At 42.7% G+C, this 15,723-nt stretch overlaps 2 protein-coding genes across 4 annotated transcripts; both read right to left on the bottom strand.

Annotated features, from left to right (window-relative positions):
• Positions 1 to 4,740: 4,740 nt before the first annotated feature.
• LOC127450889 (uncharacterized) lies at positions 4,741 to 9,002 on the bottom strand. Its single transcript, XM_051715339.1, has 2 exons — positions 7,904 to 9,002; positions 4,741 to 7,797 (listed from the first exon to the last, which is right to left on the bottom strand). Exons 1-2 carry the CDS (start codon positions 8,352 to 8,354, stop codon positions 6,443 to 6,445), a joined length of 1,806 nt encoding a protein of 601 aa, XP_051571299.1. The 5' UTR covers positions 8,355 to 9,002; the 3' UTR covers positions 4,741 to 6,442.
• A 113-nt stretch (positions 9,003 to 9,115) lies between these two features.
• LOC127450893 (zinc finger protein 705F-like) lies at positions 9,116 to 15,025 on the bottom strand. 3 transcript variants are annotated; one of them, XM_051715348.1, is made up of 3 exons: positions 14,748 to 15,025; positions 13,384 to 13,506; positions 9,116 to 12,977 (listed from the first exon to the last, which is right to left on the bottom strand). In XM_051715348.1, exons 1-3 carry the CDS (start codon positions 14,935 to 14,937, stop codon positions 12,208 to 12,210), a joined length of 1,083 nt encoding a protein of 360 aa, XP_051571308.1. In that variant the 5' UTR covers positions 14,938 to 15,025; the 3' UTR covers positions 9,116 to 12,207. The 3 variants fall into 3 exon arrangements, with proteins under 3 accessions (XP_051571308.1, XP_051571309.1, XP_051571311.1); XM_051715349.1 differs by having other exon boundaries at positions 13,384 to 13,416; XM_051715351.1 differs by lacking the exon at positions 13,384 to 13,506.
• Positions 15,026 to 15,723: the final 698 nt, after the last annotated feature.

Genomic DNA, 15,723 nt, shown 5'->3' with positions numbered 1-15,723 from the left:
ATTTTTAAATGTAATTTAATCTAATATCAAGTACTTGACTTTTGTAATCTTATTACATACTCCAGATTACATGTAATCCATTACTACCCAGCACTGACTGCCCACCACCAACCAAGCTTCTTTCACTGTTTCAGGAACATTTTTATGGTTTATCAGTAGTAATGGAAAATGATAACTGTAGTAGTAACAATGGTATTTTGGTGAAAACTATGGTTATCATAGTACATTTTTGTTAGGGAGTGCTTAACCTGAATTCCTTGTTATCTACATTGTCAACATTTCAGGTACAAGGTCAACAAATAAGGTAAAATGAGAACTTCTTTCCCCTAATGGAAATTTGAAGCATGGCCAGAAAGACGAGTCCAAGATCAACTGATTAAACAAAAAAACAGATAAGAGTAGAAATTAAGTATTATACAAATAGAAAGATACAATAAACTATGTAAAACGTGAACAAAACAATGCCATACATTATACAGGCAATTACAAGATACCACATTTTGATATGTTACAGCCTTATTCCAAAATGGATTAAATTCATTATTTTCCTCAAAATTCTACAAACAATACCCCATAATGACAACATGAAAGAAGTTTGTTTGAAATCTTTGCAAATTTATAAAAAAACAAAAAAAAAACAAAAAAAAAAACAAAACAAAAAAAATCACATGTACATAAGTATTCACAGCCTTTGCTCAATACTTTGTTGAAGCACCTTTGGCACCAATTACAGCCTCAAGTCTTTTTGAGTATGATGCTACAAGCTTGGCACACCTATTTTTGGGCAGTTTCTCCCATTCTTCTTTGCAGGACCTCTCAAGCGCCATCAGGTTGGATGGGGAGCGTCGGTGCACAGCCATTTTCAGATCTCTCCAGAGATGTTCAATTGGGTTCAAGTCTGGGCTCTGGCTGGGCCACTCAAAGACATTCACAGAGTTGTCCCGGAGCAACTCCTTTGTTATCTTGGCTTTGTACTTAGGGTCGTTGTCCTGTTGGAAGATGAACCTTCGCCCCAGTCTGAGGTCCAGAGCGCTCTGGAGCAGGTTTTCATCAAGGATGTCTCTGCACATTGCTGCATTCATCTTTCCCTCGATCCTGACTAGTCTCCCAGTTCCTGCCGCTGAAAAACATCCCCACAGCATGATGCTGCCACCACCATGTAGGGATGGTATTGGCCAGCTGACGAGTGGTGCCTGGTTTCCTCCAGACATGACGCTTGCCATTCAGGCCAGAGTTCAATCTTTGTTTCATCAGACCACAGAATTTTGTTTCTTATGGTCTGAGAGTCCTTCAGGTGCCTTTTGGCAAACTCCAGGCGGGCTGTCATGTGCCTTTTACTGAGGAGTGGCTTCCATCTGGCCACTCTACCATACAGGCCTGATTGGTGGAGTGCTGCAGAGATGGTTGTTCTTCTGGAAGATTCTCCTCTCTCCACAGAGAAATGCTGGAGCTCTGTCAGAGTGACCATCGGGTTCTTGATCACCTCCCTGACTAAGGCCCTTCTCCCCCGATCGCTTAGTTTGGCCAGGCGGCCAGCTCTAGGAAGAGTCCTGGTGGTTCCAAACTTCTTCCATTTACGGATGGAGGCCACTGTGCTCATTGGGACCTTCAATGCTGCAGAAATTTTTCTGTACCCTTCCCCAGATCTGTGCCTCGATACAATCCTGTCTCGGAGGTCTACAAACAATTCCATGGACTTCATGGCTTGGTTTGTGCTCTGACATGCACTGTTTACTGTGGGACCTTATATAGACAGGTGTGTGCCTTTCCAAATCATGTCCAATCAACTGAATTTACCACAGGTGGACTCCAATCAAGTTGTAGAAACATCTCAAGGATGTTGGAAACAGGAAACAGGATGCACCTGAGCTCAATTTTGTGTGTCATGGCAAAGGCTGTGAATACTTATTTACATGTCATTTTATTTCGTTTTTTATTTTTAATACATTTGCAAAGATTTCAAACAAACTTCTTTCACGTTGTCATTATGGGGTATTGTTTGTAGAATTGAGGAAAATAATGCATTTAATCCATTTTGGAATAAGGCTGTAACATAACAAAATGTGGAAAAAGTGAAGCGCTGTGAATACTTTCCGAATGCACTGTATGACGTTAATTGATAAATGAAAACTATTTATGTAATTATTTTTGAAGACATCCTCACTATGCAACATTTTTCACACGTGCCTAAAACTTTTGCACAGTACTGTATATCCACCGATCAGCCACAACATTAAAACCACCTGCCTGGGCAGCTGAGTGGTAAAAGATGCTGGCTACCACCCCTGGAGTTTGCTAGTTCGAATCCCAGGGCATGCTGAGTCACTATTGCCAGGTCTCCTAAGCAACCAAATTGGCCGGTTGCTAGGGAGGGTAGAGTCACATGGGGTAACCTCCTCGTGGTCGCTATAATGTGGTTCGTTCTCGGTGGGGCGCGTGGTGAGTTGAGCGTGGATGCCGTGGTGGATGGCGTGAAGCCTCCACACATGCTATGTCTCCGTGGCAATGCGCTCAACAAGCCACATGATAAGATGCACGTGTTGGCAGTCTCAGATGCGGAGGCAGCTGGGATTCATCCTCCGCCACCCGGACTGAGGCAAATCACTACGCGACCACGAGGACTTAAAAGCGCATAGGGAATTGGGCATTCCAAATTGGGTAAAAAAAAAAAAAAAAAAAAACCTGCCTAATATTGTGTAGGTCCCCCTCGTGCCGCCAAAACAGCACCAACCCTTCTGAGATTATATTTTTCTCACCACAATTGAAATACAGAGTGGTTATCTGAGTTACCGTAGACTTTGTCAGTTCAAACCAGTCTGGCCATTCTCTGTTGACCTCTCTCATCAACAAGGCATTTCAGTCCGCAGAACTGCCGCTCACTGGATGTTTTTTGTTTTTGGCACCATTCTGAGTAAATTCTAGAGACTGTTGTGCGTGAAAATCCCAGGAGATCAGCAGTTACAGACATACTCAAACCAGCCCATCTGGCACCAACAATCAACCATGCGATTATCTAATCAGCCAGTTGTGTGGCAGCAGTGCATATTTTCATGCAGATACAGGTCAGGAGCTTCAGTTAATGTTCACATCAACCATCAAAATGGGGAAAAAAATGTGATCTCAGTGATTTGGACCGTGGCATGATTGTTGGTGCCAAATGTTGAGGCTGATCAGTGTGTGTGTATATGTATATGTATATGTATATATACACACACACACACACACACACACACACACACAGTTGAAGTCAGAAGTTTACAAAGTTTACATATTTGGCCTTATTTAAATACATTTAAACTCAGTTTTTCACAATTCCTGACATTTAATCGTAAATTAATGGGTCAGAAGTTTACATACACTTTGTTAGTATTTTGTAGCATTGCCTTTAAATTATTAAACTTGGGTCAAATATTTTGGGTAGCCTTCCACAAGTTTCTCACAATAATATGCTGGAATTTTGGCCCATTCCTCCATACAGAACTGGTGTAACTGAGTCAGGTTTGTAGGCATCCTTGCTCGCACATGCTTTTTCAGTTCTGCCCAGAAATGTTCTATCGGATTGAGGTCAGGGCTTTGTGATGGCCACTCCAATACCTTGACTTTGTTGTCCTTAAGCCAATTTGCCACATCTATGCTTGGGCTCATTGTCTATTTGGAAGACCCATTTGCAACCGAGCTTTAACTTCCTGGCTGATGTCTTGAGATGTTGCTTCAATATATCCACATAATTTTCCTTCCTAATGATGCCATCTATTTTGTGAAGTGCATCAGTCCCTTCTGCAGCAAAGCACCTCCACAGCATGATGCTGCCACCCCCATGCTTCACGGTTGGGATGGTGTTCTTCGGCTTGCAAGCCTCACCATTTTTCCTCCAAACATAATGATGGTCATTATGGCCAAACAGTTCAATTTTTGTTTCATTAGACCAGAGGACATTCCTCCAAAAAGTAAGATCTTTGTCCCCATGTGCACTTGCAAACTGTAGTCTGGCATTTTTATGGTGGTTTTGGATCAGTGGCTTCTTCCTTGTTGAGCAGCCTTTCGGGTTATATCGATATTGGACTTGTTTTACTGTGGATATAGATACTTGTCTACCTGTTTCCTCCAGCAGCTTCACAAGGTCCTTTGCTGTTGTTCTAGAATTGATTTGCACTTTTGGCACCAAATTACGTTCATCTCTAGGAGACAGAATGCATCTCCTTCCTGAGTGGTATGATGGCTGTGTGGTACCATGGTGTTTATACTTGCAAACTATTGTTTGTACAGATGAATGTGGTACCTTCAGGTGTTTGGAAATTGCTCCCAAGGATGAACCAGACTTCTCGAGGTCCATAATTTTTTTTCTGAGGTCTTGGCTGATTTCTTTTGATTTTCCCATGATGTCAAGCAAAGAGGCACTGAGTTTGAAGGTAGGCCTTAAAATACATCCACAAGTACCTCCAAATGACTCCAATTAGTCTATCAGAAGCGAATTGGCTAACTGCCTAAAGGCTTGACATCATTTTCTGGATTTTCCAAGCTAAGTTTTCCAACTTAGTGTATGTACACTTTTGAATTGTGATATAGTCAATTAAAAGTGAATCAATCTCTCTGTAAACAATTTTTGGAAAAATTAGTCATGTCATGCAAAAAGTAGATGTCCTAAACGACGTGCCAAAACTAAACTAAAGCTTGCTAATATGAAATCTGTGGAGTGGTTAAAAAATGAGTTTTAATGACTTCAACCAAAGTGTATGTAAACTTCTGACTTCAACAGTATAAACTGTATATGTATATGGGAGTGCATATATTAAATTGATTTTAGATAATTGTGGGACAACTCAACAGCAGGACGGAAGTAGACACAGGGAAGTGGGGTTTCTTCTGGCACAGGTAAGATTTTTTTAATCGGCCACTTCAAGGTTTTTCAAGTTCACAAACTCATCAGATTCACAGCAGGTAGTCAAACAAACACATCAGCTTCACAGGAACGTAATAACCTCAACACATCAGCTTCACACACATAACAGATTAAACCACTTCACCTTCGGGTACACCGTGGCCTTTCTTGTGCCAGACTCTCTCACCCTGCTGCTGGTGGCGTGGCTGATTATATGCCGCTCTCCCCATGCTCACTGGAATTAGAGACAGGTGTTAAACAATCTAGTTCAGGTTCAAGCGCCCTTACCGCTTTCTCTCTCTCCGGACGGACGCTTGACCACGCCCCCACTGCCACATATCCCCACCGCCCGACTCAGGCCGGGGAGGCATCCGGCCTGCCTACCACTCCCCCCCATTTCTGGAGAGGAATTTGGTGACAGCCATCTGTGCTCTCGGTCTGTGGACCACCTTGAACTTAAATGGCTGAAGAGCCAGATACCAACAGGTGATCCACGCGTTGGTATCTTTCATGCAGTGGAGCCATTGGAGTGGGGCGTGATCCGAGCAGAGGGTGAAGGCCCGCCCCAACAGGTAGTACCGGAGAGTGAGGACCGCCCACAATTTAGACCGCGTTGACTTTTCTGTAATCCACACAGAACCATACAGACCCGTTGCTCTTAGGAACTAGAGCAACCGGGCTGGACCAATCACTGTGGGATTCCTCTATTAACCCATAGAGCATTGCATCCAATTCTTCGTGGACAATTTTCTTTTTGTGCTCGGGCAAACGGTAGGGATGGCTCCGTACCACCACCCCCGGCTCGGTCTCGATGTGGTGCTGGATAAGGTTCGTACGACCCGGCAGAGGGGAAAACACGTCTGCAAACTCCTGTTGCAACTTGGCAACCTCTGCAAACTGACACGGTGAGAGGTGGTCTCCTCAAATGATTGGGGTAAAATTATTTTGTTTTGTATTCACCTCCGGCCCGAGCTCCGCCCTCTCTGGAACTACTGTAGCCAACGTCACAGGGACCGCCTCCCTCCACAATTTCAGGACATTGAGGTGTGCCCCCTCTATTTGTTCGCTTTATCCCATAATCGAGATCCCCCACTCGTCGTGTGACCTCAAAGGGTCCTTGCCACTTGGCGAGTAATTTAGAGCTCGATGTGGGGAGTAATACAAGTACCTTATCTCCCGGCGCAAATTCCCGCAGCCGGGTTCCCCTGTTGTACAGTCGGCTCTGTCATTCTTGAGCTTGGAGCAAATTCTCCTGTGTTAGTTGCCCCAAAGTGTGGAGTTTTGCTCTAAGATCAAGAACTTATTGAATTTCGTTTTTACTTGTTGAAGGTCCCTCCTCCCAAGCTTCACGTATGACATCAAGCACACCGCGCGGGCGCCGCCCATACAGCAGCTCGATTGGTAAAAACACCGTGGAGGCTTGCGGGACCTCTCGTACTGCAAATAACAGGGATTGAGCCATTTGTCCCAATTTCTATTATCCTCGTGCACAAACTTACGAATCATATTTTTAAGGGTTTTATTAAATCTGTTTTTGGATGGTAAACGTTGGTGCGGATTGATTTAATACCCAATAATTCGTAAAGCTCGCGTAGTGTCCGTAACAAAGGTTGTGCCCTGATCAGTGAGGATTTCTTTAGGAATCCCCACTCGGGAGATTAGTTTGAAGAGTGCCTCCGCCACACTGCGTGCTGAGATGTTGTGTAGAGGCACCGCTTCCGGATATCGCGTTTCATAGTCCACTAGGACCAGTACAAAGTGGTGTCCACGTGCTGACCGCTCTAATGGCCCGACGAGGTCCATTCCAATTCTCTCGAAGGGGACCTCGATTAGCGGAAGGGGGCGCAATGGCGCTTTTGGGGTGGCCGGTGCATTCACCAGCTGACATTCGCGGCATGCCGCACACCACCTGCGGACATCGCCACCAATGCCTGGCCAATAGAAACGGGCTATTAGGAGGATCAGTGTTTTTCTTTCCCCTAGATGACCCGCCATGGGATTATAACGAGCCGCCTGGAACACCATTTCCCGACGGCTCCACGGTATTAAGAGCTGGGTTGTATCTTCCTCTGTTTGAGCGTCCTGCGTCACTCTATATAACCACTCGTTTATAATTGCAAAATACGGATATGAAAGGGCGACATTCGGCTGGAGTTGTTGACCATCGATCACTCTCACTTGGTCAAAGGCGTGCTTGAGCGTTTCGTCTCGTGACTGCTCCAAAGGGAAATCCCCTGAGGATGGGAGAGGCTGTAGCCTCTGACGTGGAGCAGACAAAGACGGCCCTGGCTCTGCCTCCCCTGCCAGCACATCACACATTTCACATCTCACCGCTTTTGTGCAGGCCCCATCCGCGCATATTCCCATTAATATATTTCTAAATTCAGGCCAATCAGTCCCCAAAATCAGCGTATGGGTGAGGCGGGAACTAACCGTAGCCTCCACTCTATGTTTTGTTCCCCGGAATTTAATCATAAGGGTCACCACAGGGTAGTTGTGAATATCCCCATGCACACACTTTACCCTTACCGTTTTAGCTGTGCCCAAAGCCTCGTGTTGAACCAAGCGTTGGTGGATAGAGGTTTGATTACAACCCGTGTCCACCAATGCTTGGCGAGTACCCCCCTTGACACTTACCGGTATCCGGTACACTCCGGCCCAATCGGGGGCAGCCTGTGGAATGTCGGTGATTCGGACCACCTTTCCAAGCTCCATCACAGGGCATTGATCCCGGAAGTGTCCCGGATCCCTGCAACTCCAGCAGACCGGCCCAGGCGCCATGCCCGCACCGGCGGACACTTCTACCTGAGGGGGAGAGCGGCAGGGCACTGTCGAGGCTGAGGGTGATGCAAAACCCCGTGTGCGGAGAACAGGCTTCAGTGGTGGGGCTCCTCGCCTCCATGGGGCAAGAATGGGCTCTGGGGAGAGAGCAGAGTGAGAGTTAAGAGGGGAGGGGGAAGAGAGTGGGGAAAACACAGGGGGAGGGGAGAGAGAGTGGGAGGGCTCTTCCACCCTCGGGTACACCGTCATATGGTCCTCTGCCAGTCAGACAGCTTCCTCCAGCGAAGCCGGGTGGTGGCACTGAACCCACTCTGCTGTTCCTCTTGGCAGTCGATGGATTAGCTGCTCCAGCACCACCTGGTCGACAACTCCCGCGACGTCGCGATCCCCCGCCAGCAGCCATTTCTGGCAGGCGTCTCGGATCCGCTGGGTGAAGGCAAACGGGCGCCCGCTCTTCTCCAGCTTCATGGTTCGGAAGAGCTGGCAGTACTGCTCTGGACTGCGGCCAACCCGCTGCAAGATGGACTTTTGAGGTCTTCATAGGCCAGGAGCTTAGCCGCTGGCAGCTGTTGGGCAGCAAGCTGGGCTTCCCCGGACAGCAATGGGAGGAGCCTGGCCACCCACTGATCACACGGCCAGCTCCAGATCTCAGTGGTGCACTCGAATAAATCGAGGAAGGCTTCCGGGTCATCATCCACCCCCATCTTCAAGAGTGTGGGTGGGGGCAGGGGGCTGTGGCTGTCCGGGGACGCGGCCAGGGTTCTATCCTGGCTGAGGAGGCTCCGAATCGCATGCCGGTCGTCTGCCTGAGCTCTGAGGATCTCAAAGAACCGACGATCCTGGTCTTGATGTAGCTCAAGCAGAGACTGTTGGTGTGACTGGTGTAGGCCGGCGAGGGACTTGAGGATCTCGGCCAACTGCAAGGACTCCATGGGGCATACTTCAGGATCCCGGGTTTCGGCACCAGTGTGGAACAACTCAACAGCAGGAAGGAAGTAGACACAGGGAAGCGGGGTTTCTTCTGGCACAGGTAAGATATTTAATCGGCCACTTCAAGGTTTTTCAAGTTCACAAACTCGTCAGATTCACAGCAGGTAGTCAAACAAACACATCGGCTTCACAGGAACGTAATAACCTCAACACATCAGCTTCACACACATAACAGATTAAACCGCTTCAGCTTTGGGTACACAGTGGCCTTTCTTGTGCCAGACTCTCTCACCCTGCTGCTGGTGGCGTGGCTGGTTATATGCCGCTCTCCCCATGCTCACTGGAATTAGAGACAGGTGTTAAACGTAATCTAGCTCAGGTGCAAGCGCCCTACCACTTTCTCTCCGGACGGATGCTTGACCATTCCCCCACTGCCACAATAATATATATATAATTGTTTTTTTGTTTTTTATATCTTAGTCTGTGACTAGATGGCCCAGACACAAAGACTACAAAAGTGCAAACTGAATGAAATCCCAGATGCAGTTTATTGTGCTACTCCAATCCCAATCAATAATAACCAGGAAAACCAGAAAAAAAAAAGATTTGGTACATAACATGGGACATAAACAAGCCTGAAATACACATTGGACTACTATTTTGAAATGTCTGTGCTCCCAGTTGTGAACTCACTGACGGCTGATTCGCTGAGAAAGTGTCCGAGTTCAAACTGCTAACCTGAGCTCCTGAGTTCAAATGAGTTCTTGTCGGGTGATTCATTATAAAGACCCGGTTCAAAAGAGTCATTTGTTCACAAATCGGACATCACGGCTCATGCTGTTTTTTGTTGCGTGCAGCCAGCAAGCTCATATCATCAACAGAAAGGGTGAAAAGCACCACGAGACACACTGGCACTCTAAAGATGTATTCAATAACTCGCAAGATGATATCTGACGAAACCGCATATGAAAGCACATGGCGACTAGATTTTATATTGTCGCAATCATTTATTTTTGCTCGCATTTGCTACCATTTTAGTCACAGTATGGAGCCCTGCTATGTAATTTATTTTTTTAAGTAAATTTTTTGTGTGCAGTCTACCATATTGATCTGTAAAAAACTTATAAATATTTGAGTAAATCTCTCCTTTTCAACAGGATTCCAACTGCCTTGGAAAACATAGCAAGTTATGGAAATTAAGAAACTGCATCATTCATGGATTTAAGTAATTATGGCTGACTGAATGTTTTTCTACAATGGCATCGGTAATTGAAAACTATTGCATTTGAATGATTTTTTTTTTTTTATCCACACCTCTAGCTGTCAGTATAAGTCCAAGATGACATAAACACCAAAATTACTGTGTGCACCTTTAACCCTCAGAGACCCAGTGTAGCAGAATTGCAAAGTTTCTACGAAACAATCAAATAATACCTCATTTTCATTAAATACTGGTAAAAACTACACTTAACAGTAGCTGACACTCAGAGCTTTCTCACTACATCAGTTTTGGCAGGGAAAATTTGCATATTAACTGCCACAGCTTGCTTAAGTCAAAATAAAAGGGTTCCAGCTTGCTGACACAAAGTTTAACACTTCTGGAACAAATTAAAATAATAATATTTTTTAAAGTATTTGACATCAAATATTTTTTTTCTTAATTCCTAACATGTTTAGTGATTGAAAAAAGCTTACATGCCCTGAAATGATCAACCTCCTTAAATCTGAAACCACAAATTTTAAGTGTAGCATAAATGCTACGCTAGGCATTAGTGGTCACACAATGGAACCTATACAGTAAATAATATATTAACTATTCCAAATTATTTTTAGCTCTTTTCTGTGCCGTTTTCTCATTATTGTCTCATGAATTAATTTGTTTTATTTAAATTGTACTACATTTGTTACATTGCATACAGTTGGTAAGAGAAGGGCATATTCTAGGTCTTTTCAGAATGCCATTGACAAAAGATGTTTTTCAGTTCAGATGTGTTGGAGGCAATTGTTAACAGAGATACAAGTGATTCTGAAATTGAATCAGAGGACAGTGATAAAGAAAGTACAGAACATGATGTAAGGAAATCTTACTAATGAAAGTGAGGAAGGACAGGAAGAAAGTCAAAGTGAGGAAAAAGAGGAAAGTGAGAATAGTTCCTCTGAAGAAAGGGGCGATTCAGCACGTAGCAAGAAGAAATCTGCCAGGTTTCACTGGTACCACAACCAGTAGATAAGATTAAGCATTGGGACAAATGCACAAATCTTATCTTGAAGTCAACAGACCTTCTGTTGTGAGGGCGTACAACCAGTGCATGGGTGGCATTGATTTGCTTGATTCCTTCATAGCCTAGTACAAGCTGAACATCAGGTCCAGATGTTGGTACTTGTATATCTTCTGGCAAAAATCATACTTGGAATAGTTAATGCTTGGTTGCTGTACAGGCGTGATTGTAAAGCCTTGCAAATCCCAGAAAAAGACACCCTGAAAAGGAGGCACTTCCAGGCACAGCTGGCTGCCTCCCTCATTCAGATCAATACTGCAAAGAGAGGCAGACCATCCACAGCTGAAGAGAGGTCATCAGCTCCCAAAGAGAAAAAGATGCGCTGCAACATCCCACCCCCAAGCATTCGACAAGATAATGTGGGGCATTTGCCGTTGAAGACAGAAAAAAGAGCCAGATGTAGGTACTGCAAGGATGGATTTACAACATCTGCCTGCATGAACTGTGATGTCCGCTTGTGCTTCAATGACCACAAAAACAGTTTTCTTAATTTTCATGTGTAAATGGTCACACAAGTCATTTTTAATTGAAAAGGTGAAGAAAAAAACAGGAAAATTTAAACTCTTCAAGTTTTAAGAATATTCAGATTACCTTTTGCAAAGAATACTGTTTTAAAGATTTTAAATATTTAAAGTTATTAACTGTTTATGAGTTTACCTTTACAAGTTGTAATAAAAAAAATGTCATATACATTTGTGTGTTGAATTGTGTTGTGAACTGAAAAGTTTAACTTTCTGTATTAAAAAAACAGTTGTGAAATCTAGCAACCCTAAATGCCCAGTGATGCAATTTTGCTATGTTTTTCCATATTACTCCCCAATGCAAAACATGCATAAACCTTGTTTTTTATAATCATTGGCTTCCTAAAAACATGTTTAAGGGTGAAAAAAAGTAATATGTCAAGAACATCAATGCTTGGGTCTCTCAGGGTTAAATCAGCACATTTTACCTTAAGCCATTTAGCTGTAAATTGTACACTCAAGTTGAAAAATGTCTGTAGTAAATATGCATTATTACCACAAAATGGTCTTCAAATGGTTAGGCAGGGTTGTCATTAGGGCAGTGCAACTGGGCCCGCGATCACTATCGGATGGCCCTGTAGTAAGGGCAATGGGAAAAGCAGAATGGTCCACTGAGCTACATGCGATTCTATTTACTATTTTTTTGGCTTACTGGATACATTTGTACACTAATGTGTATACTCATTTAAAGCTAATAATCCCATGGATCAGTACCTAACATAATTGGAAATCCTCCCCAGACATGATTAGTGAGAATCCTTATCCAGTAATCACAAATGACTGGAAAAGTCATGAAAAAGTATTAAAAACTCTTCAGTCAAAGAGTGTTGGAACCAGTGTCAACCTTGTCTATTATCTGGAACAGGGAAGCCTCTTCTATTGTTTGCACTGTTTTTACTTTAGTGGATCTCTGGCATGTGCGCTCATGTCTTCTTGTGTTGCCACTCTGGCTGAAGGTCTTTGAGCACCACTTGCAACGGTAAGGCCGCTCTCCTGTGTGTGTGCGCATGTGCATCCGAAGATAGTCAAACTTTAAAAAGTCCCTGCCACACAAATGACAGCTGTAGGATTTTTCATGCATTTTCATGTGCAACTGCAGCTTTTCCAAGTCCTTTAAATGCCTTCCACATATGCTACATGTATAATACCCATCATCTTTTGCCCTTTTTGCTGCAACCTTCTTAGGTTTGGGGTGTCGTGCATAATACAACTGCCTTCCTCGTGTTTTCCTCGACGTGGTTGAAGCATTATAGGCTGTCCTTAGCTGGTGATTGGTTTCGGAGTCGTTGCACTTAGTAGTTACTGATGTTATTGTGACGATAGTGTCTTCTGGCTCCATCTTAATTTTTTCTGTTCCCACAGTGGGTAGGGTCATTAACTCCATTTCCTCTGCCTCTGTCTTGCAGACTGCAATCAGATCTTGCAAGCATGGCTTCTCTTCGCTAGATGAATCTTGACTCTGGCTATAGGTCTCTGTTTGCTGAGCCTCTTGGTCTTCTGATTCCATTTGGGACCCAAACCCACATGCTGGGAACTCTGTAGGTGAGACTTCATCAGGACTATCCTGAGAGACATGGTGGACTTGTACTGGATGAAGAAAATAAGATATTATGAATTACAGACTTTGATGTAACTACAAATAATAATTAGTATAATTTCTAGTATTTGTGGTGTTAAAAGAAGTTGTGAGTGGTTGTACTCAGTGTGTATTCCTGTCTAATTAAAATGTATGCATTTTGCATTCTGTACAAGTATGTAATCTCTTAATAATCTTGTTAGTCTACTCTCGAACTAGGATGGTGCTCATCAAAATATTTGCAATGGCTTAAAGGAATAGAAGAACACACTATTCCTTTAAATTTATCCCATTCAAAAGTACCTTTTTGGTACAGTGCTTGATGTCATACAGTAAATGTGAAATGGAAAATTAATAACAGAACATTTTAAAGGGATAGATTTTTAATTTTTTAGTGAACTGTCATCATTTACTCACCCTCGTGCCATCCCAGACGTGTATGACTTTCTTCTGCAGAACACAAATGAAGATTTTTAGAAGAATATCTCAGCTCTGTCTGTCCGTTCAATGCAAGTGAATGGTGACCAGAACTTTGAAGCTCTGAAAAGCACATAAAGGCAGCATAAAATTCATATGACTCCAGTGGTTGAATCCATGTCTTCAGAAGGAATATAACAGGTGTGGGTGAGAAACAGATCAACATTTAAGCCCTTTTTTACTATAAATCTCCACTTTCAATTCATATTCTTCTATTTTGTCTTTGGTGATTCACATTCTTTGTGCAAATCGCCACATAAAAGGCAGGTAGAGGAATTCATATTTACTTTGAAATATTCAAAGTTCTGGCCACCATTCACTTGCATTGTGAGGACCTACAGAGCTGAGATTTTTTTTTATTTTTTTTTTTAAATCTTTGTTTGTGTTCAGCTGAAGAAAGAAAGTCATACACATCTGGGATGGCATGAGGGTGAGTAAATGATGAGAGAATTGGCATTTTTGGACGAACAAACCCTTTATTCCCAGCTTTGATTAACTTTGGACTAAATATCTGGGCAATATCTGGCAATTTCCATAGAAACTGAACCTTAAAAATCTCAAAAGGGAGGTAAAATCTTTTGTTATTTTTCACCAAAAAATACGTAAGTTAGTGGAAAGAAGTGCTAATGCTTATCCTGCCTTCAGAAAATGTTGTTTGTCCACTTTAAGAGGTCTGTTCGAGTTATAGGCTTTTTTTTTTTCTTGTAACCGTTATCAAAATTTAGGGATATGTCTAAATACAGTTTTATAACCTCATTTGTTTAATTTTATTATCATCTAGCAAAAAATACAATAAAAACATATATATATATATATAAAAAAAAAGCATATAATCAAACGCAAAATGTCCTTATAAATGTTAAAATATTTCCCATGCCCTGCTAAAATAAAAAAATCTACGTATAAATAATGGCAGGCAACTAATTGTTTAATTTCGTAAATGTACATAATTGAAAACATAGCTTAATAACTAACACGTCTTAATATTATTTTCGGTAAAGCTATTAAATAAAATGGTTGAAAACTGATTAAGTGGGCAATTTCCCTATTTTACTCTTTTAATGGGCCTCTCTCCATCTCTCACTGATGCAACTGTACTCTTTCTTCCTATGTCAGAATTAAGATATTGTTGAATGCTTTTAATTGTTGGATAGACCAGTGCAGTGAAACAGGAAGCCTAAATTTCAAAGTAACTGTGCACTTCTGTCTCAGTTCTTCTCTGGTTGGGAAAATAAACTCAAATATCGCCTAAAACACCAATAGACAGTACAGTAAACAGTATAGGTGTTTAAGTAGGAATTTACCGTTGAGATGTGTCTCTGTCCTGCTCAACACATTTTTTAGCTGTTGTTTGAGCTTTGCGTTTTCTGTTCGCACGCGGGCAGTTTCCTCCTGATAATCCTTCACCGTCGCTCCCACCTCCTCTAAAATATCCCGAATGACAACTGACATACGCTTCGCCAATTTAGAATGTAAAATATCCAGTTTTGACATTTTTACCAAAGTTTGCAAGGAAAACAAATCCGTTTCGATAAAACGCACGAGTGCAAACAACACACTACACTGGTTAATGTTCTTGTTCTATGAGGGATCGCACACTGAACCAGCGCACTAGCGCCACCTCCTGTACTGATGGACAAGTAGACAATCTCTTGACTTGAGACCTACAGTTAGTGAGGTCTCTAGTCTACAGGCCCAAGTAGGTCAAGTCTCCAATCGCTTTGGTAATAGTTTTCCAATAGCAGGCTAATCTAATTCATGTTAGTTTTACAGAATATCTCTGAGGGACGATTATTGTCATTATTCAATCAGTTTGTGTTTTGAGATATATGTAGGATCAGCAACTGACTGTTATACCACAATTTCAGTCAGATTAGTGTGCAAAGTTTTGCAAGCCAAGCATTCATGGATTGTTACACTGCTGTAACACCTTTACAAATCAAGCAACAACATTAAAACATTCCCCAGCAACCATACACTAACGTTAGGGGACTGTTATGAGTTTGGTGGGTCTCACTAAAAGGTTTGCTAACCATCTGTTTTCATAGCAAGATTACCTGACTGGACTACTTGGCTTGATACTTCAAATGTCTGATAAAGCTAGATACCATTAAGCCAGAATCTTTCATGTTCATGCCACAGTCTTTCTCATTTGACTAGTTCTGTGATCCTTATTTAAACATGTAAATGTATACGGTAAATATAGCGAGGCAGAGAGCACAAGAAACTCGTTGCACCCTTTCCTGGGCAAATTTAGTGTTAAAGGGATAGTTCACCCAA

Source organism: Myxocyprinus asiaticus, chromosome 13, assembly GCF_019703515.2.
Source record: "Myxocyprinus asiaticus isolate MX2 ecotype Aquarium Trade chromosome 13, UBuf_Myxa_2, whole genome shotgun sequence".
NCBI classification, from domain to species: Eukaryota; Metazoa; Chordata; class Actinopteri; order Cypriniformes; family Catostomidae; genus Myxocyprinus; species Myxocyprinus asiaticus.
Note: the sequence above shows the minus strand (reverse complement) of the source record. Positions and strands in the feature narration are given on the sequence as shown.

Excerpts from the sequence above, each read along its gene's own strand:
- LOC127450889 (XM_051715339.1), bottom strand. The coding sequence starts at position 8,354 with ATGATGACCCGGAAGCCTTCCTCGATTTATTCGAGTGCACCACTGAGA. Across the intron at positions 7,798-7,903 it reads TGGCAGAGGACCATATGACG|AGCCCATTCTTGCCCCATGG; the intron begins GTGTACCCGAGG and ends CTCTCTCCCCAG.
- LOC127450893 (XM_051715348.1), bottom strand. The coding sequence starts at position 14,937 with ATGTCAAAACTGGATATTTTACATTCTAAATTGGCGAAGCGTATGTCA. Across the intron at positions 13,507-14,747 it reads GACAGAGACACATCTCAACG|AGCTTCAAAGTTCTGGTCAC; the intron begins GTAAATTCCTAC and ends TGTGCTTTTCAG. Across the intron at positions 12,978-13,383 it reads ACGTCTGGGATGGCACGAGG|TACAAGTCCACCATGTCTCT; the intron begins GTGAGTAAATGA and ends TTCTTCATCCAG.